General features: G+C 41.1%; 3 protein-coding genes across 4 annotated transcripts; 1 reads left to right on the top strand and 2 right to left on the bottom strand.

Moving 5' to 3' along the window:
- Positions 1–171: 171 nt before the first annotated feature.
- On the bottom strand, positions 172–14,981 carry LOC124192027 (CAD protein-like). Its single transcript, XM_046585166.1, has 27 exons — positions 14,785–14,981; positions 14,559–14,697; positions 14,052–14,328; positions 13,492–13,991; positions 11,736–13,429; positions 11,538–11,669; positions 11,287–11,462; positions 10,822–11,229; positions 10,547–10,765; positions 10,268–10,466; positions 10,043–10,194; positions 9,865–9,969; positions 5,263–5,425; positions 4,898–4,977; positions 3,585–3,833; positions 3,327–3,491; positions 3,091–3,252; positions 2,810–2,978; positions 2,417–2,532; positions 2,137–2,352; positions 1,466–2,062; positions 1,261–1,402; positions 1,128–1,198; positions 972–1,040; positions 798–907; positions 525–729; positions 172–455 (listed from the first exon to the last, which is right to left on the bottom strand). The coding sequence occupies exons 1-27, from the start codon at positions 14,867–14,869 to the stop codon at positions 258–260; spliced, it is 6,798 nt and encodes a 2,265-aa protein (XP_046441122.1). The 5' UTR covers positions 14,870–14,981; the 3' UTR covers positions 172–257.
- Positions 5,699–9,869, top strand: LOC124192028. Its single transcript, XM_046585167.1, has 3 exons — positions 5,699–6,281; positions 6,811–7,115; positions 7,181–9,869. The coding sequence occupies exons 1-3, from the start codon at positions 6,010–6,012 to the stop codon at positions 9,637–9,639; spliced, it is 3,036 nt and encodes a 1,011-aa protein (XP_046441123.1). The 5' UTR covers positions 5,699–6,009; the 3' UTR covers positions 9,640–9,869.
- A 137-nt stretch (positions 14,982–15,118) lies between the features above and the next one.
- Positions 15,119–17,655, bottom strand: LOC124192030 (microcephalin-like). 2 transcript variants are annotated; one of them, XM_046585171.1, is made up of 8 exons: positions 17,549–17,649; positions 17,337–17,480; positions 16,985–17,277; positions 16,717–16,925; positions 16,531–16,650; positions 15,873–16,463; positions 15,648–15,810; positions 15,119–15,562 (listed from the first exon to the last, which is right to left on the bottom strand). In XM_046585171.1, exons 1-8 carry the CDS (start codon positions 17,577–17,579, stop codon positions 15,215–15,217), a joined length of 1,899 nt encoding a protein of 632 aa, XP_046441127.1. In that variant the 5' UTR covers positions 17,580–17,649; the 3' UTR covers positions 15,119–15,214. The 2 variants fall into 2 exon arrangements, with proteins under 2 accessions (XP_046441127.1, XP_046441128.1); XM_046585172.1 differs by having other exon boundaries at positions 17,337–17,655.
- Between the last annotated feature and the right edge of the window lie 4,940 nt (positions 17,656–22,595).

Raw genomic sequence — 22,595 nt, 5'->3', positions numbered from 1 at the left:
TGCTAACTACGCCCCCACCATCTAGTAGTAGCGATCTGTGATTGAAAGCAAAAGGTGTTTTCTTTTTTTTTTCAATCAGATCAGCAACTTGAATACAACAAAATTAAAGAAAATAACAATGAGCAAACGACTAACGAGTGCACACGTGATTCTATAAAATGTTGGAAAGAATAATGGAAATTTTATGTTGTATTTATTCCAATTTGGTTCAAAACAAATAACATCCAACCAAATTGTTAATCGACTTTTGAACCGTTTCAGCATTTCCCGAGAACCATAGCAAGAATAGCCATGCGCACGTACATTCCGGCTTCGGCTTGGCGAAAGTATGCGGCACGAGGATCGCTATCAAAGTCGGGAGAAATTTCAAAAACTCTAGGTAGCGGATGCATGACAACCATACGGCGTTTTGCCAATCGCATCAAATGTGGCGTGACAACAAAATGACCGCAAGCCTGAAAATTGATAGGAAATTAAAATAAATAAAACGTACAAACAAAAAATGTTTTTTAATGATATCGAACCATATCATATTCCTGTTGTGTGGCAAAGCGTTCACGCTGGATACGAGTCATATACAACACGTCTGTTTCCGGCAGAGCATCCTCGAGCGAACTAAAATTGGTCTGGGGAATTCCCTTTGATCCGATATAATCCATCACTTCATTTGGCATACCCAAGTTGGCAGGACTGACGTAGCGTAAATGAACATTATACAGCGTCAACAAGCTTTAAAAAAAATGCATTAGTAAAAAATGAGAAATTAAAAGAAATGCAGCGAGTATTAATTTATTTACCGAGCCAAGGAGTGAACAGTTCTTCCATGTTTCAAATCTCCTACCATCGTGATTGTCAGGCCATTGACAGTACCAATCTCTTCACGGATAGTGAACACATCCAACAGAGCCTGTTTTTAAACTCAGTTTTAGTTCTGTTGACTGTTTACGATGAAGAAACTATGTAGAAACTACCTGAGTTGGATGTTCTCCGGTTCCATCCCCAGCATTAATCAACGGACGGCTGGAACGGGCCGCTGCTCGCTATAAAAAGAAATACTCGCACGTTTTATTTAGTTCTTTAATGTAATTAATTATTCGATAATATTTATCAAATAATAATTAACTTACCCCTACTGCACCCGGCTCCGGGTGACGCAAAACCACTACATCGCTGTAACTAGCCATCACTGTAATGGAATCTAATAATTGAAATCGAATATAAATTAGTACACATTTTGAATTCATCAAGGCAATTTCTCACCTTCTAGAGTTTCTCCTTTCTTGGCTGAGGAACTGCTTTCGTCCATATAAATTACTCGGCCACCCAATCGCTGCATGGCGGCAGAAAAGCTACAGCTGGTCCTAGTGCTGACCTCGTAGAAAACCGAGGCCATAATCTTTCCCTACAAGACCATGAATATGTAAAAACACACTCTATAATGTTGTGTTTTTTACTAGGATATAACCTTGAGGATGTGGTCGAGCGAGCGCTCCTTCTGGACGCAAAGCCGGAATGTCTGGGCCAGATTGAAAATCGCGTTAAGTTGCTCTTTGGAAAACATGTCCACTGTTAAGATGCACTGGCCTTGTAAGCCGTGATGAGGAAGTGCAGCGGAACCAGAGAAGCTGGAGGTTGCCATTTGTGACGCAGCAGGTGAAACCGGACGAGCCGAAATGCCCTTGGATTGTTGTGGTGGTGAAAGGATGGAGCTGTCAAAACTTCGTGAAACTGGACTAACGGGTCGTCCGGTTGAAGAAGAATCGGTCTGTTGCGGATGCGAGATTCGAAGAGTCGGCAAAGTCGGGCCGACAGACAACGAACGAATCTTGGGAATTCCCAGTTCGCTGAACATTTGGCCGTACAGTTCACGCGTTTCACTCGTGTGTCGATGAAAATGGACATCGTCTTCACCATTTCCAGATGTCTGACTGCCAGAAACATTGTAAGCTGCTGAGCGCGTCACTCTAGGATCGCCCAAATCAGAAAATTCCATATGAGGGATCGAGAAGTTGGATTGATCAGGTTCACGAACATCTTGTCCAAATCCAGGTTGGGCAATGATCTATCGATTCAATAAAATTTTATTTCGAATGTTCATATTTTGGGACGATCAAATGTTAATAAAGTGATGCTTACAGATCCATCAATGTAGACAACTTCGCCTCGAAGAACGACACGTTTAACGGCTCCTTTGACTTTCCGTCCAGCAAAAGGGGACCACTTGGCTTTTGAAAAGACATTAGCATCCGGAAGAACCCAATCTTCTTCAAGATCAATTTCAACATAAGTATTGGATTGATCTGGCAACTTGAAAATGCGTTTTGGGTTATGGTGACACTTATTCACGACGTCCTAAACCCAAAAGTACAAGTTAATAAAGAAATGACATAACTGATAACGACGGATTTATAAATACCTGGAGACTCAATTGTCCTTTGTTAACGGCGGTGAGTAACAAGGGAAGCATAGTTTCCAAACCCGGATAACCAGGTGGGCTATTATCGCTCATTTTTTCTTCCAAAGTATGTGGAGCTGTAGGTGGGGAGTAAAAAATATTAAAGCAATTAAATTTTATAACTTATAAACGCCTCTGTAAATTTGGTATCAATTTGTGACATCTAAAAATCGAAATATTTGACGTCTTTTCATCAATGACATATCGTTATCTTTTTTTAACATTTGTCACATTTGACACATTTGACCTGTCAAATGTGTCAAAAGAGAATGAAAAACAAATGATTTTATCTCGATGGCCAATAGAATTTTTTTTGATTGGGACGGGACAAATTTTCAAACTTTTGTTGTATACCGTGATCCGTTGCGAAACAGTCGATAATGTTCAAATTATCCCAAAGGGCTTGTTGGTCTTCGGGACTAGCCAAACGTGGACGAACTTCACCCTTGGTGCCGAAAGCGGGCAAATCATTTGAGTTCAAAAACAAGTGGTGGGGGCAAACTTCACAAGTGACAGGCAAACCCTAGATTATAAAAATAAGCAAGTCTAATAATAAGTATGTCGTCAAAACTATGACTAGACACAAAAACATTGTCCCTTTCGGTTTAAGTTATGAAATCTGTCCAACTCTTAACCTTTTTCTTTGCAGCTTTGATGATTTCGATCTCATCGCGAGTGGCCACATGACATACATGGACAGAGCGGTTATTGAGTGAAGCCAATAAAATAACGGCGGCAGTGGTCCGTCCCTCGGCATGGACACAAATAGGCACTCCTTTCGGCCAATTTTCGAAATGCTGTAAAACGAGATACATAAAACAATTCATTTCCTCCATAAAATGAGATTGTCATACGACGAACGACAATTTACTTTAAGCCATTGTTGAATCCCGTCCAATTTAAGGGTGGTAAAGGTTTCGTTGAGGTACATTTTGAGCCCGACAACGTGGGAGGAAAGCTCGATTATTTCTTCAAAATTAGTCGCCGAAGCGCCCATGAAAATCCCGTAATCACAACGGGCGCCTTTCTTAGCCAGCTGTGCAAACACGGAAAATAAAAGTGTGAGTCAAGAATCGTTAGTAAATTGGTGTAAGAAAAGGACATAGCGGGATGGTGCGCAAAAACTCACATCCTTGATAAGGTGAAGAGCCGCCTTATCAGTGATTGTTGGCTGAGTGTTCGGCATGGCCAGGACCATGGTGACACCTCCAGAAAGAGCGGCAGCAGTTCCAGACGAAAAATCCTCTTTATGTGTGCCGCCAGGTTCCCGTAGATGGACGTGAACGTCGATCAAACCCGGGATCCGAACTAATCGGCGTGACGTCATACAATCCACGTGCGGTTTCATCTTTGGCGCTTTACCCACCAATCTCAAAGCCTGTCAAAAGAAATTTTTTAGAAAACAAATTAAAAATATTTTAGGCGATTAAAAAATAACACGATCGAAATTTTTCTTGGCTACTTGATGGTAACTCCCGGTGGATCGTAATCAAAGTAATCAAAAACAATGTCAGTCAGTCAGACAGAAGGGATTATAAATGATTAAAAGATTGCGCGACCTACTTTATGTACTTAGTAAATCATACAACTTTTCACAGATAAAGTGACGCGCCACGCAATGCTCTTTTTTATTTCTAAATCTTTTTAACGATAAAATTGAAAAGGTAGAAAATGAAAAAAACTCACTCGGCTCACAGCTGAATTACTTTTTTCCCAGACCCAATGGCCGGCCGTAGCAGCCACCGGTGCGGCTGCCGATACGACGTGAAGTAACATAATGTTACAGCGAAACGATTCACCTTAGCGACGAGGGCACGTGATGTTTAATCGCCATTAGAAACAGCGCAAACACAGCAGACAGCAAGTAATTCTAATCAGAAAACAGCGAAGCAATGCGAGTTTTTCTCGAGCGAATTGGGCCAGTGACAAAGTCACTTGTGTTGCTATCCACTAGGCGCCAAACACAACTATAGGCTCGCGGGCCTGTTGCCAGTTGGACACGACCGAAAGGCTTCCGACACATTTTTTTCAATCTATTTTCATCCGCTCTTTTTGGAACGGAGCGCAGGTAACTAGAAATAACTGACTCCGTCTTTAAAGGTCAACAGTTGAATATTTCGATGGCGAGCCAAAACAATAAAAAACAAACAGTGGGCAGAAAGCTTCTGACGTCGCTCTTATCACGCACCTGATTACACACATACGAGCTTAAATGTATTAAGTTATTTCGTTATTTCAACCTCTTTTTTCAAATTTCATAGTTTGAAAACACGAAATAAGCTAGAGACTCACTTATGGTATTATCTCCATTCCAAATGCTACTGATTAATAGTGATGATATTTCACACGTCAGAGTTGTTATTGTTTCACCATTTCTGACTTGCGTCACGTCAAATTTCCCATCACAAATACTAATTATTTTACATTTTACTTTTTCTTTACCTCAACGAGAAGTTTGGCGCATTTGATGTCCGTTATTAAAGGCACTGCGTAATCAACAGCCATGCGTCGGGTCCGGTAACCTGCATAACACAAAATTATTGAATATGTCAATAAAACAAATTTGTAATGTAAACGAGGTAAACAACATACACTGGCCTATTAGTTTTAAACTAAATTTGACACTTCACTATTCAGTAGTCGGATGTAAATCTAAGTGGTTTGTGTAAGTGCAATGTAATGATAAGGTAAATTACATAAGATAACTAAAAGAGTAACGTTTTAAGGTATCTTTTAGAACCAAACCGAGAAGGAAATATAAATAACCGTAAAATATTAAGTCATAGAACCAATTGAAAATACGTTACCATGAGTGGAGAACGAAGAGACTCGTCTGGCTCCTCCATGTCTCATCGGTAAATTGATGACGAGATCCAATTGTTTGTGAGCTAAAAAGTCCGCCATGTTGTTGAGTTGACCTTTGCTGGTAATCTCACCAATGTCATCATAAGCCCATTCAATCGATTCCACCTGCTCATAAAAACAAAATGAAATGCATTGTTCAGGAATCAATCACACACACCATTCGATAGACGTCAATTTCAACATTACAGATCACGACTTGTATCACGAACCGGACGTGACATTAAAACATTCCAGTATATCCAGTTGCGTCTATCTGAATTATGCGTGACGTCACTTAACATTTATAGAATTTACCAAGTGGCAAAGGGCGATCTAAGACCTATTTATTCGTTCACCCCCACCAACCCACCAGTCGTGTTCACGCTCCTGAACGGTGCGTTGTCCGTGGTGTTCGGTTGATAAGGCGTGTCCCTGTTCTATCTTTCCTTTCTCCCTTCCTCCCTCCTTTCAAAATTTGTGATTCGGATGGGGAAAATGCCACCATTTCTACGCTGATAAACAAAAATGAGATACCGCAAGAAAGAAAAGGCCGACTTGATCTCCGTTGGTCAACAGTATTGAGTTGACCGCTGCAAACGGGGAGCGCGCAGCTCAATTTGATAACTCCGACGGATATTCGGTCTCAAAAACAAAACACAAAGTGTCAAAGTTGTAATTCACCAACAAGTTCGTTTGACGTTTGGTGTAGAATGGGAAATAATTGTTGTCACGGCCAATCGGAACCGGTTCTTGACTTCGAGACGGAAGATGTACAGGCGGTTCCCGGATCATCCGTCACTCGCAGGCCTCGCCACGACGACTTCAGAAATCCGCAGCAGAAGATTAACGAGTACCAAGAGATCTTGCGTGAAAATCAGATGGATAGTTTAAACAAAATGCGCGAGAATTTGAAAAAAAGGCCGGAGGTTTTCCTACTCAACAACGTCATCCTGGCTATCCAGTTTTTTGACAATTTTGACAGGTAATAACAAAGTTTCCTACAAAGCTAACAAATACCGACATTGTACTCGTCTGGTCCACGTGCGGCTAAGCGTCCAGACGGGGAAAAAACATTTTGAAATTGTTTTAATTGCGACTGGCGCCAGGTGACAGATAACATCCATTTAAAGAGGACAGATATGACATTTAGAATTGCAAGGCGGTGTAAATAAGTCGGTACAAAAACTAATTTGAATAGTCAAGCATTAACTTTCGTGTTTTCATAAATCTGCAATAGTTTAGTCTAAAATGTTTCAAAAGATTGTCACATTCTTGAATAACAGACAGAGACCAAGGGAAAGCTGCCTTATCTCGTGGAACATATGACGCACAAAAGGTGTCAAATTTATCACGAGATATTGTCGACATTCCTTGATAAATCTTTTGTTCGAGAGCTCGCAAAGTACATTTGAAATATTAATTGGGTTTCATACATTCGTAAAGCAAAACTAAAGAATCATTGCAAAGAGATCTTAAACTAACGAATGTTCGGTTGTTTTTAATCATTGTAGAGATAAAGAAGCCATCCGATCCAGAAAGACGGAACAAGAATTGGCTGTCAACAGTTCCCTAGGTGATATTCGTCGGAGTTGTCATTACGAAGGTGCCTTAACCGAAGTTGTAGGCCTAGACTATCGTTACCAACCCAAAGGAGCTAGTTTGCCAGAAGTAGTGACCAACTTGCGATACAACATCATTCACCGGAATTTGGAAGTCTACCCAAAAGAACAATACTCTTCGCTGGTTTGCAATGAATACACATCAGCCGACGATCCCATTTACCGATTCTGCATGGAAGACGTCGAAAAATTCCCTGGTAAAAACGCCGCATCAATTTCAAAAATTTTAAACGCGCCAAACTAAAAGTCTAATTTGATTCAGGTTGGGTCATGTTGCGTTGCGTCGACATCCCGAATAATCACCGCAAATCAGACGGGACTCACTCAACTACCTACGATAGAGTAGACAACGATAGCGAAGGATATTATGGCAAATCAAGCGATTACGACAGTCCAAAGTCGAGCGTCTTATGCGACAGCACACCGTCAGTGTCTGAAGTTGGCATCACGCCTAAACATACTTCAGCTACTCCGGAAATTTCTAAGCGACCACCTATGAAAACACCAGAGCTTAGCAGCTCATCATCGAGTGACGACGACGACGACGACGATGGTGGGGATGAGTTTCCGTCCTCGGGAACAGAATTGATGAGAGCTATCGAGAACCGAATGAAAAGTAGAGATAATCGAGCACACGTCTCATCTGTACCTCTATCGGATGATTTCTCTCGCAAAAAAACACCCAAACCGGAACCAATTGTTCCTACACTTCCTGTTAAGATTAAACATAAGAGGCGTGTAATTAAGTCGATCGAGTATTCGAGCGATGAGGACTACGACTACACGTCCATTAACGACCTTCCCCGCCCTCTGGAAAGAATGCCTGTTCCTTCGAAACATCGCAATTCAGCTCTATCGCCCGAATGTTTCCAATCACTAAAGGTAAAAATCGTCGACGCAATAGACAATCCATTGGGACTAGGTTCTCAATTCGAATGGAAAACATACCTGTCTTCGGCGGCTGTTTTCGGACAGTTCACCGAGTCATTTTACGATTGGAGTCAAAAGCTGGACCGCAATTTACAAGATGCCAGTGCCTACAAGGCGGCAATTTGCTGTCCATTGATCAAACCAGCATCCAACTGCCAATACCGGACAACTGTTGAGTTCGTGCCTGTTATTCCCGTGGCCCAATGGCCTGACATTGCTCGAGAATGGAAAACCCGCAAACGTACACCCGTTCTGGACAATCGCACCAATATCGAATACAGATGGCCGCAACCTACTCAAATGGAGACTATCATCAAACAAGGCTGTCATCTGATAACAGAAGGTGGCAAATTCCGAGGCCACACATCGGCAAACGCCAAGTTGCAATGGCAACTAAGCTTTGGAGCCGCGCACGAAACTCTTCTCTCATCTTTGAGTGAACCGCACCTACGCGCTCTGCTCTGGTGTCGTCTCATCTTCCATCACGTCGTAGCTCCCCTCGGCGTCCTATCTCAATACCACCTTGAGACCATCTTCTTTTGGCAGATTGAGTCTAACTACACCAACTGGAACGAGCACTCTCTGGGCGAGAACATTATGGCGATATTCAAGGCACTGTACGATTCCATCCAGCAGCGAAAACTACCTCACTATTTCATCCGCAAGCGCAATTTACTCTCCACCAGAGCTCCAAAAGACCTGGTCAAGGCCCAAGGTAGGCTATTCCGACTGACAGAAAGGTTTGTCCCACTAGTCTTGGAGACGGCCAAACAATTACAAACTTCAAATTCAACCTTCCCGTTTCCCGATTTGGCACGAATGTGGGAGATTGCAACAACTAAATTGACCATCGATTCCATCAATCCGGCTCTGGGAGGTCCCACCCGACACCTCAGCAGTAGCGAGGGCAGCTTGAATGGAACGAAAAAGAAGAAGGCCAGTAGCAGGTCAGGCGATGAAGGATTCTGGGAAACGATGACGTCGGGCGACAAAACTCGGGACCTTCTACGCAAGGAGAGGGCGCGTATCGATGCCGAAGAGAGAGAGAAACGGCCAGTCACGGTAGTTGAACCAGTCGAAAAAATGGACGCACAAATCACGGCGTTTAATATCAGTCAGAGGAAACTTTTGCTTGAACTTTTCATCGATCACTTTATCCAAATGGTCAAGTCTTGCAACAAAATCCGGGATTATCGCAAGAGCACAGTGTTTCTGGATCAAGCCTTTAATCTCTCCATTCTTCTCAGGGAAGAAGGATTTGATGATTTGGCCAATGCTCGACTCGACGTCATCGAACATTTACGAAACGCATCTCGTCAGGGTCAATTCACAGAGGCAATGGTGAATATTCCTGGATCACCCTGCGTTTTCCCTACAGGTGTTGAACAACCTACTGGTCGGCCACTGTCGGGTAGTTATGGAGTTCAACGAAACAATAGTTTGTCCAATGGTAGTATTCTTTCGACCCCACTTCCGCTGACTCCAGTTGAACGCTCCTTCCTTTCCAACGCCAAAAACGGGCAGGTCAAGCCAAAATCGTCTTTTAGCCACGAGCAGGATTTCTTGAACGGACCGATTATCCCGACGTTAAACGAGACTCTGGCGATATCCTCCAACGCAAAGTCGACCATAACTACGGCCGCCGTCATCGAAAGCGTTCGATCTAGCGAGGCCGAACCCACAGACCAATTCGACACGCCACCAATTATTCATAGAGTAATCAACATAACAACAATAACAACTGCCTCTCAACAATCGGACGAAGATATGGACGAATCGACCGATTTCTAAATCACAATCGTCATAAAATTGTTTTAGGTTTTCTAAATTTTTGGATCAAATTAAGAAATGGTCCCCCACCCCCCAAAAAAAAATATAATAATATGCGCGCATTTCTTTCAAGTTCTTCCGAGTTTCTCATGTAAATGTTTTCATAAATTTTCGCTGTACCAATATTTAATTTCGCTTGTTTTCCCCCATGTTAGAAAGTGTTGGCAAATAGATTTTATCACTTACCGTAATTCCGTGGTCGTTGTAGAAATCAGCTGTTCCAAGACTGGCATACAACTTGTAGCCCAGCTTCTCCAAAGTCCGGACGCTGGGAAGCATCTCGTTCTTGTGCTATATTTTTTAAAACAACATTTATTTAGATTATAGCGGCATTATTATAAAATTCATAATGAACATGCAATACTTTATAGCTGCCGACTGATAGAAGAATGCTGTTTTTGGGTATGGCCATACCAGTGCTCATCAAAGCTTTCAGGTAAGCTTCGTAGCGATTCTCTCCAAAACAAGCCACTTCTCCTGTGGACGCCATTTCAACGCCAAGCATTACATCAGCTCCTGTGTTACAAAACACGAGGAATATCGTTATCTCTTTATTATTTACACGGCGAGCGTAAGATTAACCACGTACCTGCCAAACGTGAGAATGAGAACTGTGGAACTTTGACACCCACTTTATCGCAACCGCGTAAAACGTCTACTGGATCTACACGTTGGCCAACTATTACTTTTGTAGCCATAGCAATAAAATCATGCTCGAGCGTTTTTGAGACAAAAGGAAACGAGCGTGATACTCTCAGGTTACACTCAATGACCTGCAATTCATTATCCTATTTATGACGTAAAATAAAAAAAAAAGATGAAAAATTTTAGAAGATTACACACGGTAAAAATTATTTAGCTTCTTCACCTTGGCGATGAGTTGCATATTGAACGGACCCGACACTTCCAAGGACATGGCAATGGCGCGACAAATGTTTTGAATTTTGGACAGCGTCTCGTTGTTGAGATCCTGTGGAGGGGTTACGAGTGTTGCATCACCCGAATGTACTCCAGCATTCTCAACGTGTTCTGAGACAGCCATGCAGAGCAACTGACCATCTTGGGCGACAGCATCAACATCAATTTCCTGGTTTACAATAAAAGTTATTATTTACCTAATCAATGACCCACTAGCTCATTTACCTTTGCTTCCAGGATAAATTTGGAAATGACGACTGGATACTCTTTGGAAATGGCACTGGCTTTACTTAAATAAGTTTCCAAATCTTGAGGCGAGTGAGCAACATTCATGGCCGCACCACTCAGAACGTAAGATGGCCGTACGAGGCACGGGAAACCAACATCTTCGCAAAATTCGATGGCCAATTTCAAGTTGGTCAATTCTTTCCATCTTGGTTGTAAAATTCCGATGCGGTCAAGCATACGTGAGAATTTGAAACGATTCTCGGCACAGTCGATACTCTCAGGAAGTGTGCCGAGGATTTTGGCGCGTTGACGGTGAAGTTCCATGGCAATGTTATTGGGTAATTGACCTCCCATGCTCAGAATGACTCCTTCGGGAGCCTCCATGTTGTAAATGTCCATGACAACCTGTAAAAACATAGAATATAGGAAGCTGTGGTACAAATGACTGATGGAAAATCATACCTCAAAAGTGATTTCTTCAAAATACAGCCGATCACACATGTCGTAGTCAGTGCTGACTGTTTCAGGATTGTAATTAATCATAACAGTCTTACGGCCAAGATTGCGAAGTTCTCGCAAACAACCCACAGCACACCAGTCAAATTCGACTGAGCTACCGATCCGGTAGACGCCAGACCCTAGAAAGTGATAACCACATCCAAATTATAATATAATAGTTGTTTTCCTGAAAAGAAAAACGATAAATACGTTACCGATAACCATAGTGTATCCTCCAGGAAAAGTTAAATCGTGGGCGTTTCCATTATAAGTCAAGTAAAGATAGTTCGTATGAGCCGGCCATTCTGCTGCTACAGTATCAATCTGCTTAACGAACGGCGTGATAGCTGGAGAGAAAACGGAGTGTGTTAATGCAATTGTTTTATGAATTTTCAAATGTCACCACAACTTACCGTATTCTTCGCGCTTGCTGCGGATAGCCAGTTCAGTGCTTCCTATGCACGAAGCAATTTGCTTGTCGGAGAAACCCATCCTTTTGGCTTCCAGAAGTAGTTGGCTGGTTAGTTCCTTTTCGCTCTGTGATTCGAGGTTGTTGTAACAGCCGATAATGTTCTGCATTTTCACCAGGAACCAACGGTCGATTTTGGTCAACTCGTAAAGACGATCCACAGTGTAGCCTTTTTTAAGAGCGGCAGCCAGGACAAACATCCGCTTGTCAGTTGGACACTCCAGCTCGTCATCCGAGACCGTGTTGAGATTAGGATCAAAGCCGAGAACGTTTTCATCCACCATCCGCATGGCTTTTTGGAAAGCTTCTTCAAATCGACGACCGACGGCCATGACTTCTCCAACGCTCTTCATAGAGCTTCCTATCTTGGCACTGACGCGCATAAACTTGCTTAAATCCCAACGCGGGATCTTGACGACACAGTAATCCATACTGGGCTCAAAGCAAGCGGTGGTCGATTCAGTCACAGAGTTCCGTAAGACGGGCAACGGGATTCCAAGAGCAAGTTTTGCAGCAATGTAGGCTAAAGGGTAACCGGTGGCTTTGCTGGCCAGCGCCGAACTGCGCGATAGACGCGCGTTAACCTCGATGATGTAGTACTCCTGTGAATTGGGATTGAGAGCGTATTGGATGTTACATTCACCCACGACGCCCAAGTGGCGTACGACTTTGATGGCTGTGGTCCGCAGCATGTTGTACTCGCGGTTAGTTAACGTCTGGCTGGGAGCGACGACGATAGACTCTCCGGTGTGGATACCAAGTGGATCGACATTTTCCATGTTACAAACGGTAACGCAATTGTTGAAAGCGTCACGGACAACTTCGTACTCGACTTCTTTCCATCCCTTCAAAGACTTGTCGATAATCAATTGATTGGAATGGGCGAATGCAGACTGGGCTAGGGAACGCAGTTGTTCAGGATTATCTGCAAATCCAGAACCCAATCCTCCCAACGTGTAAGCAGCTCGAGCAAGAACAGGATAGCCCAGTTTTTCAGCGGCATCTAATGCTTCTTCGAACGAATAGGCTGCGGCACTAGGAGCCACTCTCTCGCCAACTTCGGCCACTTTCTCGGCAAAGAGCTTGCGATCCTCCGAGTCGATGATGGATTGAATAGGGGTGCCAAGAACTTTGACTCCGTACTTTTCGAGAACACCTGACTTGTTCAATTCAATGCCACAGTTGAGAGCCGTCTGCCCACCAAAAGTCAGAAGAATCCCTTCAGGTCGTTCTTGACGGATAACCTGTTTGACGTAATGTGGTGTGATGGGTAGAAAGTAGACTTTATCAGCCATGCCTTTCGATGTCTGCACAGTGGCAATGTTTGGATTGATCAGGATTGAGTGGATTCCTTCTTCCTTTAAAGCCTTGATGGCTTGCGAACCGGAATAGTCGAATTCTCCGGCCTGACCGATAGAAAGACCGCCAGATCCGAGGAGCAACACCTTTCGAGGTTTGCAGATTCCTTCGAGGGACGTAGGAGTTGGAATACAATCTGCCGAAAGATATTGCTGGATGCGTTCTTTGATGACAGGATTCATGTTTCCGACTCGAGAATTATTGACAGCATCCAAGAAAACGGTAAACAAATCTTCCAGATCCTCTGGCCCTGCCATATGTTCGGGATGGAACTGGACACTATAAAATTACATAATAAAATGTTAAACGTGAAATTCAGAAATGAAATCACTTATTATTACCTGAAAAATGGTAGCGTTTTGTGCACGATGCCTTCATTCGTACCATCATTAGCGTTGGTGAAAAGAGGACACCATTCTGGATCAGATGGTGAATCTACCTTGACGGCGAATCCGTGATTCTGAGAAGTGATGAAGCACCTGCCAGTTCCTTCATGAGTACACGGCTGATTGACACCGCGATTGCCGTACTTCATTTTGAATGTGGTGAATTTGGCAGCCAGTGCGAGCAGTTGATGTCCAAGACAGATGCCAAAGATGGGTTTGGTGCTTGATGAAAGAAGGCGTCGAAGATTGGTAATGGTCACTTCACATTGCGATGGATCACCAGGTCCATTACTGATGAACAATCCGTCATATTCGGACGGATTCAACGGGTGGTTCCAAGGGACAAGATCAACTCGTGCTCCTCGAGACAGGAAGCAACGTAGTTGATGGTATTTTAAACCACAATCGATGGCACAAATACGAGGACTGCCTTCAGGATTAAAAGTTTGTGGCGTCTAGAAATACAATTTTTATTTAGAGATTGATTTTCTTTTGGATAAAATATTTTATCTTACCGTAATGGAAACTTCTTCCACCAAGTTGCGAAGATTAGGGTCGGCCCACACGCCCAATTCCTTTGGTATATCTTCACCCAGGAAAATTTTGCCGAGCACTGTTCCTTTTTCGCGAATCATTTGTGTCAATTGACGGGTGTCAATCCCACTAATTCCCGGTACACCTTCATTCTTAAGCCAACTATCCAGTGTCTGTTCCTGACTCCAATGGCTAGGAACATCACAGAGCTCAGACACGATAAGACCAGCTGCCCAAATACGACGGGATTCGAACCATCTAAATACCAATCAAGATTACTGACCAGCCCAAAAAAACACATCTAGTAGCTATATGGTTTGATGTTTTAAACGAATAATACAAAAACGACTAATCAAAGTCAAAGATGGCGTTGCGTGAGAAATATTACGTCACGAGCACATGTTGCCTCTACACTTGGTGATTCGAAACCAAACACTTATCAAAAATCAATCTAATGAACACGATGCGGTGATAAAATGAGGACATACTTTGGGAGTTGAAACTCATCGAGTTCTTTGCTGGGTACTCCGTAATTTCCGATTAAAGGATAAGTTGGCACGAGGATTTGAGCACAATAAGATGGATCCGTCAACGACTCGGGGTATCCCACCATACCCGTTTGAAAGACTTGACACATTATAAATAAAATTTAGAAAAATAAAAATTTTAAACTCTCGTTTCATTTTAGATAAGTATATGGCGATTCTCACTCACCCACTTCGCCTGACGTGTTGACGGGAGCACCAAAATGCTTGCCGATAAAGAAAGCTCCATTTTCGAGAACTAAAACAGCTTTCATGGTGTAAATGGTTTTGCGACTTTGAACGCACGTGGTCAAATCGAAGTGTGGAGACGGCACTGCGTTGTCCTACTCTGGCACGAGCAGACTGATCACTACGCCCACCAGTAGACGTCTAGGACTAGGAAACCCCCTTGACAACACACAAATCGCCGAAGGCCCCCCTCCAAAAATCAAAAACGTTCTATGGGGAGGGGTAGCCTACAGATAGAGTATTTGACCTTGACTGTTGGAAACAATAACGACAGATCAACTCGAATTTTCGTTATATTTGCATATATCTAGCTTTCTGAAAAGGGTTCGAAAACAGCACAAGTAAAATCATTCGTCACAGATTACAAGAATTTACATGGATGCACTCATAAAATATTTAGTCAGGGGTAAGGTCACACCTTCTTCGATACAGTCTAATATCCACGTGCCAGTTACGCAGGGTACGTTGGCCCCCGGCTTCAACTGGCCGACGACGATGGAGGCCTTCTTCGAAACAGTCGTCAAGTTTCCACCAACGCATTTGATCATATCGCAGAGATCTCGGGATGGAACCACAGACTTTGAGCTGACGAAAATGGCCTCGTATTCCCAGAAGAGAAAATTCTTCTTTTGACGGTGAAGTGAGGCGGCGGCAGAAAATCTGGCCACTGGGTAGTCGTCTTCGTTCAGAAATTTTCCCTTAGCCATGGAATCAGTTAACTAATAATAGAAAATATATCATTAACAATGAATAAATGTTCCAGAACCAAATGTGTTCGATAATAGACCAATTAAAAGCGCGTACCCATTTTAGTGATACGATTTTTAGACCACGCGCAATCCCGTGCATAACATTCAAGGTTCTGCGTGAATCTCCGCAAACCACATGGCTGGTGGAATCGTCTACTACTCCACCTAACTTGAATCTCTTCATTTGTTCGATGGCTTCCTCCACCATTTTCTTTGATCTGTTAAATTAAAAAATATCAATTAAGTTTAAGTTTTGACATAAATAAAACTAGTCTCTTACTCTGAGGGTACACTGGTGCAAACCAGTGTAGAGATCGTCGGTTTTTTATCATTCTGTTTTTTCGGAGATGGAAGTTTGAAATCAGCTAAGCTATCGCGGCGTAGAGGTGATTCATTTGGATGGCTCAGTCCAACGTTCACAATATTAGGGATATTTTGACTTTTAAGATGTTGAGTACCGACTTGTGAGAAACACGGATGATCTCTACGTGCTTTGGGGCTTTCGTCGGGAGTTAAAGCCACCACGGGATCTTGTGGAAGAAGCAACTTTTTGGGCCGGAAGAGCTTCCTACGAGGAAGATTTTCTCCGATGTCGTCCTCGGTGGTTTCTTTTCTCTTTTTGGCGACGGAAGACAAAATGGAGCACGACTTACGTTTACTTTTTGTTGGTTCGGTATTGATCGGACCCAAGGGGGAACGAGAAGTCGCGAGAATCGCTTCATCAGAAGGCGTTATCCAAGAACTAACTTCTTCCTTTTTACTGACATCACTCATACTAGGAGTCGTGGCGGTTGACGCCGAGGTCAGACGGACATTAGCCAGTATTTTGCTGACGGAAGAAGGCGTTGGATCCGAAGGAGAAAAATAATTCCTTTGAACATAAAAAAACTTTAGGTTAATTTTGTTAAAAGAATTAAACACAAAATGTGATCACATACTTGCTAATAAATTTCAGCATTAATGGAGTGTCAAAAAAGGTGTCGAAATCATCTTCTTCTTTCTCATTCAGTTTAAAAACATCTTCATAGGATTTTCCAGAGGCCAGATCTTGATGAATTCTACAAATTTAAATAATAAAAATTTAGATTTAAGCAATTAATTAAACTGTTTGATTGTGGTTTTACCTTTCTTGACAGGCAGGAGAACTCTCTATCAATCTATCAATTATAGATTTTTTTTCAGTGATGGGTGTATAAGGAAAATAAGGTTCCTCCTTTTTTGAACCAGAAATAGCCAAACTTTGTCTCATTTTTTGTTTGTTTCGCCTGTCGATTCTCTTTTCTGCCATTTGTAGTTCTTCTTCGAGATCTTTAGGTTGCATTGATTTTACTTTCTGTGTGAGAAAAAGTTTAGAGAAACCAATCCTTAAAAAGAAAGAAACAGTATTCATACCCTCCATTTGAAGAATTCTGAGTCATAATCCTGGGAATTTATTGCTGCATAGTCTTGAGTTGGAACCATTTCACCTTTATCTTTACACGCAACAACCCATAAATAAGACACAATGGGGATTCCTAGAGTTCTTGCTTTATCATAGATTGGTTTTGAGCCATCTTTAAATATCATGTGAGTAACTTTCTTTGAAAAGTGTAGTACAACTGTAGCACCCAGCCTTTCCATTTCTTTAGCAACACTTTTTGATCGATTGTCTGAACCTGTTCTGACATCAACAAAAACTACAACTCCTGGAGGGAAAAAATGAATTTAATGTTAATTTTCAGAACAAGAAAACTTATCAACTCACCTGACATCATCGTCTTCCAGCATTCTGGAAAGAATTCAGGCTCTTTCAGATGAGACAATGAAATGTTTGTCTCCATTTCCTGTGCTTCTCTATCTCTGAATACACAGACACCACATAAATCACAGGGCGTCCTTGCTGATAAAACTACTTAATTGAATGAGCATTAAAATTTCGTCATGTGCAGCAGTCAATGGCTATCAAAAGAATATCACTTCTACTTGACGAATTCCGGATGCAGCGCATACGTTAGATTTTCAAACAACAACTTTCCTTTCCCTTGCTTCTTTTCTACTAATGCACTGATTGTTATTTTTCCACGCTGTTGCCAGACTGTTGCCTTTGAGACGCAACAAATATAAATTCCGTAAAAGACCGTGTGAGGCGCTGAGGTCCGGGCGGGCAGGGGCGGGGGATAATGGAAAAATCCAAATGATATTCTCCGATATTCCCCTGCAAAAGTGGGAATTCCAGCATTCGAATTCCATTACTTTCCACCACAAGTCATGATTTTTGTTTTTCTAGATTAAAAACAGGTTTCAAAACAATCAAAGCAGGTCGGTCCTCGAGCTGGGAAACTCGCGCAAGCAGCAAAGGATCCGATTGATAACGGTCGCCAACTGCAGCTTTCGAATTTTACTTTCTCTTGTGTCCCAGTATCTAGAAAAGGAAATAATATTTTCTAGATACGGATTTATTTAAATACTAATGCGTCGTGGTCCATATCGTTTCCCGCAAAACAGAAAAAGTGGCTAAAGGATGAGGTTAGGAAAGTAAGAATGACCAAACTTTTGCAAAGACGATCGTCTCGAGAGAGTATAGTCATAGGATAGTCACGAGTGGTAAAATGAATATGGAAATTCTCTCATTAAAGCTTTGTTTTTTGAAGAGCAATAGAAAATTGTCAATGCACCCAACGAGGTAAGCCATACAAAACACGGACATGGTGAGTACAACAAGCTGAAGAGTGAAGAACATCAAGTGTTTGTTTATTTGATTTATTAAATTTCCCGTAGGGATTCTGTACAGGTTTTTTGGCATACGGGAGGATTAGTTCAAATTTCGCCAATAGATGGCTTTTTGGAATTTTGAACTGCGCGCGTAGAAAAAAATGGAAAAGGGTTTGAACTGCGCGCCTCGAAAAAGATAAACGGTTTGAACTGGGCGCGTAGAAACTGGCATCTAGGCTCTAGCGACCAAAAGTAAAAGTTAACTGGCATCTATCTGGCTCTAGCGGCCTAGAGGCCCCGCCACACCTAAGTCGCACCCCTAATGTTTGACATAACTTTTGATTGTTTCTATATTTTTTAATTGATTTCGATATATATTAATTTTAATTAGTATACTATTTCAAGTAAAAATATCAAAATAACTTAAACGAAAAACGGAGCGTAAGAGGGGGTGGGGGTTGGTGCAAGGGTTGGTGGGTGTTGTGGTTTGGTTTGTTCTAACTGTTTATAGATTTATTTGTAACTATAACTAATTATTTTTTATTTCATATTGCTTATGAAAATAATAAATTTTGCTGTAACTTAAGCTAAAAAGAGAGTGCGACGATTACTGAATGGCTTGTGAATGCCAACGGATTTTATATGGACTGTGCAGTCAAACACTTTATTTCGCTTTCTTTTTTTCTTTCAGTGTGTTGTTTTTTCCATCTTTGATGTCTAGAGTTTTCTTTGTCACCATGTTGGATCAGTGATATGGTTGTCCATGACAACGCTCTGAGCTCCCGTGTTGAACATGTCCATGTAAAGAAGCATGGTCTATAAATTTATAGATCATCTAAAGAAGCTTGAATTATTCAAAATAGCTCGAATGTAAATAGCGTCAAGCTGTAACTATACCAGTTATAGTCTATAGCTCATTCTATTCACTGTAAATATTTTTCTTTTTAATCGGTGATTATTGCAGTTTATTTTTACAAGTTTCTTGTAATTACTTGGATTGAGAACGTTCTTTTTTGCACCAACGCTTCCATTAAATTATGAATGCTTGAAATTTTTCAAACGAGCATTACGGCAGATTTTTCGTCACACCTGCTGGTGTCAACTATAATGGCACACGTCAATTATTTCCAATTGCTTGTTTGATTATATATATATCAGCTTCGTCACTGGTAATGTAAGAGCGACAATTTGTTTTACTTTGTTAGGGACTGATTTCAATCACGGTTATCTTCCGATAGAGAATGGCAGTTAACATATCTAAACACTTTAAATTCTTTGTTCGTCGTTCGTTACTTTACAACCCAATGAAAGGTCTTCAGTGACAGCGCTGTTCTCCGTCATTTTCCGCTGATCACAGCCATCAATATGATCCAGGTTTAATAATTTAAATTGCGATGTAGAGCTCTGTCGTCGTTTGGCCAGTCGATAGGAATATTAAAAATAGGTTGCATTTGGTTTTTGGTATCTTACCCGAATACAAGTGAAGTATAAATCCGAGTATAAATCATTAAAAATGAAAAAGGAATTAGAATTTTCATTCACGCTATACTTTGGTCGACGAAAAAGTCGGGTGTATTCTCAGTTCAGTCGACGGGAAACGATCAAGAAATATTTTAACTGGGAGCAATTCACCGCCAATGCCTTGAAGATGTCCATTTTGCGTAAGCGCCAGTACCTGAAAGAATCACAAGTCGAAACGTTAGGCAGGAAATATAAATCAATTACAGACAAAGCCCCGCACAGTTCAGTCAATTTAAAATCTCAAATTTACAAATGTTTGGAATCGGACTACGAAACTTCAAATATTGTTTCTCTCTTGGTTGTCGTCACAATTTTGCTTTCATTGCCTTATTTTTAAAAAATGAATAAGAAAGAAGCATCATATCAAATGGAAAAGTAGGTGAATGTATAAAAATCGAGTTGAGAAATGATCTTTCTTGGGCGCGGACAACAGAATGTATTAAGAGACTGGGCTTGGATGGCGTAATTTTAAGTGTTCCCGATTGCATGAAACATTGAATTTAAAAGCGTCACAATTTTTATAATGAGCGTTTTTAAAGATTTTGTGCTGTAGAATCTGGTGTGTAATTTAATTGTTCTTGTCAAGCACATGTAACTGTTCCGTTGGTTCAAAATACGCGACTTTCACCATTGGTTTGGTACGAGTGATATGCAATCAATGTGGTATTATTCTTTATTTATAAACTCACTAAAATTAATTCGTAATTTGAACCTATCAATACCATTTCACTGGCCGACGAAAGAGGCGGGTACATCCCTACTGCCAATTTTATATAACGGAAACGATGGCGAAATAATTTAACTTGACGTGATTCAGTCACTATGATTCACCGCCTGTGCATTGAAAATGTTCATTTTGCGGAATCGCCCATACTTGAATGAATCACAAGTTTTGGAGAGGAGAATTACTCTGGGGATTCTTAATTCTTCTACTACAATTTTTTTTTTAAATTGCCCAAAGGCCAAAGCACACCCAAGTACCCCCAGGTCAATCAATGTAAATAATGTGGTTTTCGACATCTAGCGAGAGTCGAACACAACTGAAATTGCAAATATTCAAAAGTTTCAGTCGCGTCACGATCTCCATTATTTTCCGCTGATCACGGCCATCAATTTTGCTATCATTACCTTATTAAAAAAAAAAAAAAAATGGAAACAAGTATCGTTTGAAATGAAAAAGTAGCTGAATTAACATATATCGAGTTGAAAATGGTTTTTTCTTGGGCGCGGAAGGCAGCAGAATGTCGAGGAACACTGGGCTTGGGATGGCGTAGTTTAAAAAAATTCCATTTGTTCGATTGCATAAACACTTAATAATTAACACAATTTTTTGTAATGAACATTGTGATAGAATGTACGCTACACAACCTATTGTGCTGAATTTCAATCGTATTAATCAAGAATGTACAACTATGCTTACAGTTTTATTGTATAACTTTCATCATCGATTGAATTCGAACGGTATTAATTATAATTCTGGTAGCGATTCCAGTTTAGTGTGAGTCACAGTACATTCGGGTGTTACATACTGAAATGCTAATTGCCTCCCTTATACCCTGAGAGAGTTCAGGAGGCAAATGAAGTTAGGTTAAGTTCCCAAATGTATGAAAAGTCTTACAATGAAAAGTTCTACAGAGGAATTAAGAAAATATCATTAACGCTACGTTGGCCGACGAAAAAGTCAGGTGTATTCTATCTGTAAAGTTCATTCGATGAAAAGGACGATTAAAAATTTAACTGGTCGTACTTCACCACCTATGCCTTGAAAATGTTCATTTTGCGGAATCACCTATACTTGAATGAATCACAAGTTTTGGACTACAGCAATTCTTAATTCTTCTCCTATAAATTTTTTGTCTGTTTGCCGTAAGCCACCATGCCCACAGGTCAGCAATGTAAATGTGGTTTTCGCCATCTAGCGAGAGTCGAACACAACTGAAATTACGAATATTCAAAAGTTTCAGTTGCGTCACGATCTCCGTCATTTCCCGCTGATCACGGCCATCAATATGATCCAGTTTTAATCACATTTAAATTGCGATGTAGAGCTCTTTCGTCGTTTGACCAGTCGATAGCAATATTAAAAATAGATTGCATTTAGTTTTTGGTATCTTATTCGAATACAAGTGAAGTATAAATCATTAAAAGTGAAAAAGGAATTGAGAACATTTCATTCACTCTGGGCGACGAACAAGGTGTATTCTAACTGCTAAGTTCAGTCGACGGGAAAAGATCACGAAATATTTTAACTGGTAGCACTTCACCGCCAATGCCTTGGAAATGTTCATTTTGCGGGAGCGCCATTACCTGAATGAATCACAAGTCGAAACGTTAGGCGGGAAATATAAATCAATTGCAGACAACGGCGGGCACAGTTCAGTCAATTTAAAAAATCTCAAATCTGTAAATGTTTGCAATCGGATCACGAAACTTAAATTATTGTTTCTCACTTGGTGGTCGTCACAGTTTTGTTATGATTGACTGATTGCCTTATTTTAAAAAAATGAATTGAAACAAGATCGTATGAAATGAAAAAGTAGTTGAATTTACAAAAATCGATTTGAAAATGGTTTTTTCTTGGGCGCGGAAGGCAGCAGAATGTCGAGTAACACAGGGCTTGGGATGGCGTCGTTTTTAAAAAATTTCCATTTGTTCGATTGCATGAACACTTAATAATAAAAACGTCAAATTTTTTGTAATGAACATTGTGATAGATTGTACGCTTCACAACCTATTGTGAAATTTAATCGTTTAAATCAAATATGTACAATTACACTTATAGTTCAATTGC

The sequence above is a fragment of the Daphnia pulex genome, chromosome 4 (assembly GCF_021134715.1).
Source record: "Daphnia pulex isolate KAP4 chromosome 4, ASM2113471v1".
NCBI lineage: Eukaryota > Metazoa > Arthropoda > Branchiopoda > Diplostraca > Daphniidae > Daphnia > Daphnia pulex.
Note: the sequence above shows the minus strand (reverse complement) of the source record. Positions and strands in the feature narration are given on the sequence as shown.

Excerpts from the sequence above, each read along its gene's own strand:
- LOC124192027 (XM_046585166.1), bottom strand. The coding sequence starts at position 14,869 with ATGAAAGCTGTTTTAGTTCTCGAAAATGGAGCTTTCTTTATCGGCAAG. Across the intron at positions 10,766-10,821 it reads AATTTATCCTGGAAGCAAAG|GAAATTGATGTTGATGCTGT; the intron begins GTAAATGAGCTA and ends ATTGTAAACCAG. Across the intron at positions 2,063-2,136 it reads TTGTCTACATTGATGGATCT|ATCATTGCCCAACCTGGATT; the intron begins GTAAGCATCACT and ends TTGAATCGATAG.
- LOC124192028 (XM_046585167.1), top strand. The coding sequence starts at position 6,010 with ATGGGAAATAATTGTTGTCACGGCCAATCGGAACCGGTTCTTGACTTC. Across the intron at positions 6,282-6,810 it reads TTTTTTGACAATTTTGACAG|AGATAAAGAAGCCATCCGAT; the intron begins GTAATAACAAAG and ends TAATCATTGTAG. Across the intron at positions 7,116-7,180 it reads AGACGTCGAAAAATTCCCTG|GTTGGGTCATGTTGCGTTGC; the intron begins GTAAAAACGCCG and ends AATTTGATTCAG.
- LOC124192030 (XM_046585171.1), bottom strand. The coding sequence starts at position 17,579 with ATGCGCTGCATCCGGAATTCGTCAAGTAGAA. Across the intron at positions 16,926-16,984 it reads CAGAATTCTTCAAATGGAGG|AAAGTAAAATCAATGCAACC; the intron begins GTATGAATACTG and ends TTTCTCACACAG. Across the intron at positions 16,651-16,716 it reads TCTCCTGCCTGTCAAGAAAG|AATTCATCAAGATCTGGCCT; the intron begins GTAAAACCACAA and ends TTAAATTTGTAG.